At 43.6% G+C, this 8,291-nt stretch overlaps 2 protein-coding genes across 2 annotated transcripts in view; both read right to left on the bottom strand.

The window, feature by feature from the left end:
* Positions 1-6,387, bottom strand: part of CUNH8orf76 (chromosome unknown C8orf76 homolog) — a 15,531-nt gene extending 9,144 nt beyond the window's left edge. The window contains exons 1-2 of the mRNA XM_008642658.2: positions 5,609-6,387; positions 5,019-5,139 (exon numbers count right to left, since the gene is read on the bottom strand). Coding sequence (XP_008640880.2) covers positions 5,019-5,139; positions 5,609-5,634 — 147 coding nt within the window. The 5' untranslated portion in view covers positions 5,635-6,387. The remainder of the gene's footprint in view (positions 1-5,018; positions 5,140-5,608) is intronic.
* Positions 6,388-6,483: 96 nt separating this feature from the next.
* Positions 6,484-8,291, bottom strand: part of ZHX1 (zinc fingers and homeoboxes 1) — a 28,933-nt gene continuing 27,125 nt past the window's right edge. Inside the window, exon 3 of the transcript XR_001865792.1 lies at positions 6,484-7,341. The gene's annotated coding sequence lies outside the window, so the exon portion shown is untranslated. The remainder of the gene's footprint in view (positions 7,342-8,291) is intronic.

Below are 8,291 nucleotides of genomic sequence, written 5' to 3'. Positions count from 1 at the left end.
CCCCGCCGGCCCCGCTCCGCGCGGGGGGAGGGGATCGGGCACCGTTCACCCAAAGGGAAGTGCTGGGAGACCTTCCCGTAAGGAGCTGAACCAAAGCCCCGCGCCTTGATAAATTAACTGCGTAATTGTGGAGGTGCTCTGTTAGCATCTCGTCCCTGTGACTGTGCAGGGGTGAGTGGGAATGTGTTTTGGTAACTTTCCCATTTGATTTCAGTTCTGTCTCAAAGCAGAAGGGGAAGCTGGTGTGTAATCTGCTCTAGGTGACCCTGCCTTGGCAGGGGGTTGGACTAGATGTTCTCCAGAGGTCCCTTCCAACCCTAAAAATTCTGTGATTCTCTGAAATTTCAGGCTTTCCACGACAGGCTTTCCCAGAGCAGCCTACACTGTGCTATGGCAAATGGGAACACAGCCAAGTGAAGACTGATCCTAGACCTCCTTCAGAATGTCAAGACACAGGCACACAGATGCTCATTCATTCTCTGCATGCCCCAGCTGCCTGCCCTGCCTCATGGTATTGGTGTGCACAGTGTGCTGTGTTTTAAGGGTACTGCTATGCTGTTTCATTCCTCCACCTTGCCAGTCCGTCCATCCAGGAAGGTCCATTTTGTCCCAACTAATCACCACACAGGTTTGGAGAAAGTGAGCTGAAAAGTCATCCTTGTACTTCTTTAGCCTGCAACATGGACTAATGAACTTGTCCATTAGAACCAGAACAGATTTTGAGACCAAAGCAGTGATGATTTTTATGTGAATTTAAAGGTTTCCTTCCAGTAGACGTGTAAAACACGTGGTTTGGTTTTGTTAGGGTTTTTTTTTTATGTGCTTAAAATACCCTTCCATACCAGTGTAGTTATGACTGGATGTAGCATGACCTGGCATAAATGCCAGGGCAGAAACTCAACTTTGGTAGTTGGAATTGATCAGAACAATTAAAGCAGATTGATGTTCCTTTTGCTTGTAAACTTGCTGTTTGGCAAGCAAGCCCTCCAGCACAGAGGAAACTGTTCAGCAAGTCTTGAGAGAACCAGGAGTTTCCTTGACATGCTTCAGTCTTCCTGTTACAAGTTTCAAGGTAGGTGAGGACAGTCACTTGTGTTTGCACACCAAAAGCATCTGGCTTCCTCCTGCCCACAGACCAGGACAGGCAAAGCACACGGGAGTCAGACTGTGGAGGTTGGCACAAGTGTCTGAACAGTTTCAGCACCTGTAGTGCTCCTCACATACACTGCACACACATGTTCCCTTTCCCCCTACTCCAGGACTGCAGGTCATGCTGAAACACACCAGTCTGATGAACAAGGCGCAAAAATAAGGGCAAATAAGCACAAATCAAGAAGAAGAAAATCCAAAAAAAGAAACATGAGTAATCAAAGTGAAATGTGGCCCCAGCTCAAAGTAAAACAAAAAGAGCAATGCATTCCCAGGGGCAAATCCCACAGCAGCTGGTTGGCTGCCAGCTTGGATTGCAGAGTCCTCCAGGGGTGGGGGTTTCAACCATCGTTTCTTCTGAGGATACCAACGTGGTCTACAAAAGGCTCTGTGTTGCAATGCAGAGAATGCCTTTGTCTGGTAAATTGGTGATAGCAGAGCCTTGATTCCCAAGTGCCACACAGGGGGCCTAGCAGCTGACTGTGTGGTTTCAGTTCTATGTCATGGGCAAAGTATTGCCTCTCTTCTTCATTCCTTCTTTGCCTGGCTCTCCCCTGCCCCTGCCTCCCCTCAAGACATTTAAAAAGATTCTTATATATTAGTTACAGAAATGAAAAAATGCAACTTTAAGAAATTCCACTGCCTTGTCAGCACCGGAGGTTTGCTCAATTTCTCCCTCAAGATCCAAGTCATCAGTGTAGCTGCCAGAATACAAATTCTCACTTTACTTAAGTAAGTAAAGCTGCTTGCCCGAGTTTGCATGGCATGATTTGCCTCGGTGCTGTTAGCCTTGGCTTCACAGAGGAGAAAACATCATCCCTGGAAGAGGCAGCTTTGAGCGGGCTCAAATATATGAGCCCTGCAAGAGCCTGTGCTGCTGCAGCTGCTCTGTGCAGGCAGCTTCGGGGATAAAAAGAAGCTGTAGATGAATCTCTCCCTAAAGGCAGCCAAGGTCTTACTCCACTGCCAGCCACCAGCTCGGCACATGAGCATTGGACCAATAAAAATGGGCTCCAGTAAGTTGTGGCCTCCAAACGAGTTCCTGTGCATCAGCAAAGCCATTGTGGCTGCTCACACGAGTGTGCCTCGTTACAGCAGCAGTGAGGGGCTGTGACCCAGCTTCACCCTGGGTGAGCAGGGGCAGGCAAGTGGGGGGCGGGCCAGTATGCTTCATCCTGCAGTCAGGGTGAGCCCAGAGACAGCCCAGGTTATGAGCCAGGGATTTGTCACACTGTCCTATGGCCTGAATCTTCTGGCCAGGAAAAGAAAAGGCAGCATGGAAGACAGTTTGTCTAAAGCCCTTATTCTCCTGGTTTCCCTGTCTGAGGCAAAATTAATTCAGAAGAATTCTCCTCCAGTGCTTCTTTAATTACTGATGATGTTATTTATGACAGCCTGCCTCCATGGGTCCTTGCCACAGTCCAGCCACTCTTGTGCTAGCACAGACACACCACAAAGGTTTCAGAGACCATCAAGCACGTACAGCAGAAACAAGAAACCTCAGTCGGCAACTAGGGCCCTATCTTGGTAGGCACTACCCACACTCATCGACCAGGAATAATGCAGCTCTCACATGGCTTTATTAAAATATACTGGAAAGCAGCTGCCTTTGGAAAAAAGCAGAAGAGAGAGTAGTTCTCTCCTCAAAGCAAGAGAGCTGCCTGTAGTGAAGAGGCCAAGTAAGGCCCACAGGCAGCATTCCTCAAAGGATGGGGTGGCTCCTGAATTGTTAAGTGGATTCTTCCAGACATTGTGAAATAGTCATACCTTAAGGGAAGATTAGTTTTCTTGTTGGATACTCATAACAGAGGCTCTTCCCTGAACACACTCATGAAAAGAGGAGCAGGTCTTTATTTGCTGACACTGTCTCCCTGCATCCTTGTCTCTTGCCTTTTATTTAGATTGCAAGTCCTTTACAGCAGAAACCATCTTTCCTCTACTTTGCATGATGTCACACGTAAGGGGGTATTGTCCATGACTACTGGGAAAGTAATACAAGTAATATTTCATGGCTTGGGGCAGACAAAGGTTATCACTACTACAAACTGCAAACAAGAAAAGCTCTGATGAGCTCAGATAGCTCTAGCATACCTTACAATGATGTCAGTAAGTTCTAGTTCTAGTTAGACACAACAAAAATTGAGTGGGGAGGTGAGGGGTGCATTGTGGAAATCAGAGAGTATGAACTGTTGTTAATAGAAGCCAAAAGCTTTTTAGGGGTCCTTAGGACAGACAGGAGAAGATGCATCCCCCAAAAGATGGTTCACTTCCCTGCTCTACCTTAAGACAGTGCAACCTTTCAAGCCCCTGGCAAGGTATATTAACTAGGCCATAATCTATCCCCCTCAGGCTTCACAAACCCCAATAAAGTTGTTATTGCCAAAAGGGTGCACTGCGCACAGATGTGTTCAGCTATTAATGGGTTTTGCAGCTATTTTCTGTCTAGTAGGATAAATGATGAGCAGAATGAGTATGCCCTTGGGTTTGACTAGAAAGCTGTTGAAAAGAAAGAGGAAAAAAGCTTTCTGGAAAGATAGAAAGAAGAAAGTAATCAAGTGCTAGAAAGAATCCTAAAGCACTGATCTTCCCAAGCAAGCTTACACATTTCCAGTACTGATGTGATCATGTGTCTGAACTGTTTCACTAAGCCACATAGTACAAGCACTGACATTGTACCTTGATGGTCTGTGAATACAAAAATCATGGCAAAGGGTGGTATCTCCAATTTACTGCTCTAACTGGAAAAACAACCAAGAGAGTCTCAGGGTTGGGCATGTTTGAGGTATTTTTACACCCTTTTTTCAGTTTTATCAGTTTTTCTGAAAACTCATTAACTTGCCCTGGCCATCGTTATGTTTGTTGCTTAATTGCTACTTGTGATGAAACCAGGCCACAGAGACCACAGTGGATTTGTTATTTCTCTAGGTTAAAACTTTCCTACTGCAGTTTTCAGGACTGGGCAGGACTAAGCAACACTGGTAGCAACTCCTCTAGGACACCATTTAAGACCTTTTTTGTAACAATATTGAATAAACTGAACTGACTTACTACAATATTGCTATCTTTTACGAAAGAGAAACAAGTCAAAAGAATTAGAAAAAATAAGCTACACAGAAGAAATACACCCAGGGCTTCAGGCCTGCCCTTCAGTGACATTCACAACTCGGTTTTTTTTCAGTCCCTGCTCTCTTTTTCCATATGGAGGCTGCCTCCTCATGGGAAACAACCAAACTGTTGATCCTGCAGTGTCTTGTTTCCATACAACTTTTACACTGCTGGAGAGGACTGGTAGGAACTGCTATTAAATTTAGCTTCTATGTCTTCTTACCATCTTATACAAGTAGCAGTGCCTGCAGGAAATGTGAGGCACAGCAGAGGGAAAGCACTGCTCAACAAATGCAGAAATCCAGAATGGACTTTGACCACAATTGCTCCCTTCCTCCCGTTATTGCATGTGAAATGAATTTAGAGCAAAAATCTATAAAACATACATCAATGATGCAGTTTTTAACTTTGTGGTATCTCTAGGAAAAATGATGAACCCCTTCCGTAACACGGCATTTGTGAGGCTCCAGTTCTGCATGTTGTGGGTGCCAGGTGTGATACTTGCACAGAAATCCTTGCAGCTGGACTTCATCTGGAGACTCTGACCAGCTGCTGGCAACTCCAGAACTAAGAGCAATTACAATTGCAATACTATTTGTACCATCTCCAGTTCAGAACACGTTATTGTTACAGGCTATTTTGTGGGCTCTCTTCTTTGTTAGTCCCTTAAGACAGGCTTTACTGAAAATACGGTTTTTTTCCTCTTTGGCTCTCATTTAGGAAAACTGAAGATCACTAGGAGGAGAATTACTGCCAACACTGACCTTTATTTTCACCCAAAGACACAAATCAACTAGGTGTGACACACACTTGCATTCCCTTTTTCCATCATTTCTTCCTTCTACCAAATATTTTAAGGTAAAGAAGATCAGCTCAGCACTGAACCTGTAAAGAAACACACATGGGAGAGAAGTTAGTCACAATGCTGGCAGTTCAACATTATAGCAGTAGAAACATATATTCAAATATTTCATTTTACAGTATTTGAAGTGCAACAAGTCTTTAACCACCAAAAACGTTAGAAACCGCCATCTATCTGAGTGTAAGGACCTCCACCAGCAGTATTTCAAAGCAGCACCAAGCCCACAAGGAACAATTTATAGAGGGGACTTTCTGGCATACAAAGGGAAAAAGGCAGTACACAAAGTGGCTTGGTATTTTAAATTTGCAAAAATAGTAGTTGATAATATTGTTATGAAAACAAATGCAAGCTGAAAGATCCTGGGAGAAGGGGGCTGGGAAGAGGGGGCTGGGAGAGGGAAAACAACCCACAGGGCAGCTGATCTCTTGTGAAAATATCTACTGAATTGCAGTGTTTTGGAATGGCTGATAACACTGTAAACAAAAAAAGTACCTTTGAAAAAAGGTGACTGCGTACATACTCCAGTGCTTCTTTTAACTCCTTCATTAGCTGGTGGGTTCTTGAATAAGCATTCTTCTTTTTTACCGAACTGAGTAAAAGTATTTGGCCAAACACCAAGCTGTAGTGACTACTTGTGCTCATCTCCAGTCCTGTGCTAAGGTCACAACTTCAGCTAGAAATGTCATTTTTCAGACTAGCATCAGCTACAGCACAGGAATGACTCTTACCGCTTTGAACATTTTTCTTTGGTGGGGATACATGTGTAGGCACAATGTCAAGTCTTGCAGAAAAAACTCAGCCTCGAGCTCCTCTAGTTGCAGCTGAACAGCTGGAATAGACAGGTGTGATGGGTCTCACCAAAGCAAGACAGTGGCACTGCCTCTGGCAGGGAGTGGCTAGGAATGATGGCAGGTTGGGTTCACGGGAGAAGGGCAGAGCTCAACAGAAAGCAGCCCTTTCCTCAGATCCTTCTCATCTCAGGAAAAGGCACACGTTAAAGCAGCCTGTCCAACTGACAGGGACTTCAGTGAGGAGGTGGTTCCTACTCACCCCTACTCTTCCCACCCGGAATATTTTAAAAGCCATAATAAAAAGCATCTGCCTTAATGAGAAAAATCATGTGAATGTCCTGGGCTGCTGACACGGCAGAACAGTTCAGCAACAAGCAGCTGTACTGACTCACACATGAAGCTGACCTCACACTGGCTGTTCAGCCAAGTCAGTTCTCTAAATTCAATGCATCTGAGGAATTGGTGAAATTCCATTTTCTGTAACAAGGAAAAAGATATTTGAGAAGATCTGGTTTGTGACATTTTCATACAGACACGATTCCTGGTTTCCACACCACCTCTTAAAACCACACACACTCAGTAAGGAGACATTTATTCCATTATTTCTGTTTTCAAATTTTTTGGTACAAAGTTTATTTTCAGAAGTTCTCACATGATCCTTTCTTCTACCAGCGTCTTTAGGATTTTTCTATCTCTGATTTATTTTCTTTATCTGTTGAAGCAAAAGCAATAATTGCTACAGAAAGCAATAATGGCAATATTACAAATATTTTACAGCAGCATCCATTCGTTTCCTTGCCTCAAAAAAATAACAAAAATAAATCCAAAGACAAGATCCATACAGCCACAAAGGCTTAGGTTTGTAATATCCAGAAGTATGCTGCGTTCCCATATGAGTTGTACAAGTCCAGCACAACTTTCCAAGTTTGTGCAGAGGCTGATAAATAAGACACAGAAATATCAGTTACATTATACTGTTTCTAAGAACTTTTACTCTGTAAAATGTTTGGTCACTCAAAGCTATAAGCTTAAATCACATATCAAAGAACACAGGCAATAAAGCCCATCTTACTAAAACATATAGTATTAAGCCAAACAAAATATAAGAGGACAAAATCTAGTGGTCACTGAAGCCTCTTCAAAAAAGGTCTAAAACCAAATGTTTCCATCATGTATCAGAATAAAAACGTACTGTATTAAAATTTGAATCTTTTTTTACAAGCTGTCTTTTAATCAGTCTTCTATTAACAGTGCAGAACTGCCAACTGCAGTAGTTTAACTTTGGCACAACACTAAGTTCCAATCCTTTTCAATATTCAAGTCCTGTGTGTGTCCAAAAATTTTCTTGGTTTCACGAAAGATTAGGCCCATTCACAGTTAACCAGTTATCTTGAAATTTTTCAAGAATTGCTTCCCCTTCACCACACTGGGCAGCTACAAAGGAAAGACATTGTAAGCTATTGCATCATTCAAAAGAAACTCTTCATTCTAGACAGTGACAGTATCGTTGCTTCCTTTAACATCACGTACACCAGACATCACACAGACGGCTATATACTGGACACCTTTCTAAAAACCTTGCTGGTTGTTAGTGAATCATCTTCCTCGTACTTCAAATACATAACAATGCATTAACTTAATTTCATTTCACATGTCAAACAGGACATTTAAATATATTGCAATATATTATAGAAAATTGCAAAGCGCCATCATTTCTGTAAACGAGACTGACACCTGTTAACTCTCCTGTGCACATGAAGAGCAGTACCTAGTGCCACATTTTCTATACAATATAAAGCCTTCCCAGGTAGGGCAACTCATTTTAGTGCATTTCTGTACAGACTGTAAGCACACATGCAGATAGCCAACTATGCAGGGTTGGAAATACTTTTGTAAGCTGAAACTGGAAGATGGGGGGAACATTCTGAAATCATAGCAGAACTCTTGTGGTTGATCATTTCGTAGCACAGATGAAGATTTGACTCTTCTGTCACTCTAGCAGATTCTTTAGGGACAGTTTCATGATAGGTATCTGTATTGGATTGACCCTGAGTTGATGGACAGTCTTTAAGACCAATTATGCTTCTCACAATTTACATATTTAAATCGCACAGAAAAGCGAGACTTCCCCTTTTGTTGGAGGTCGCCTGGGCCGGGACCACTGCCCCTTTCCCCCTTTCCCAATGCTGCGGCACGGACCCTGGATCACTGCAGGGGGGCTGTCCCAGAGCCGCAGGCAGCTAAAACCAGCCATGGACTGCTCACAGCTAAACCCATCCAGCGCGGCTTCTGGGGACAGGCGGGTCCCTCTCCTCTCCATGCGGAGCTGGCGGAGCCTCCTGTCTGCAGCCAACACACTTCGTGCTGAACTGAAGAGGACACCA

This window comes from Corvus brachyrhynchos, unplaced genomic scaffold (genome assembly GCF_000691975.1).
Source record: "Corvus brachyrhynchos isolate BGI_N302 unplaced genomic scaffold, ASM69197v1 scaffold28, whole genome shotgun sequence".
Lineage (NCBI taxonomy): Eukaryota > Metazoa > Chordata > Aves > Passeriformes > Corvidae > Corvus > Corvus brachyrhynchos.
The sequence above is the reverse complement of the archived record's forward strand: the minus strand, read 5'-3'. Positions and strand labels throughout refer to the sequence as shown.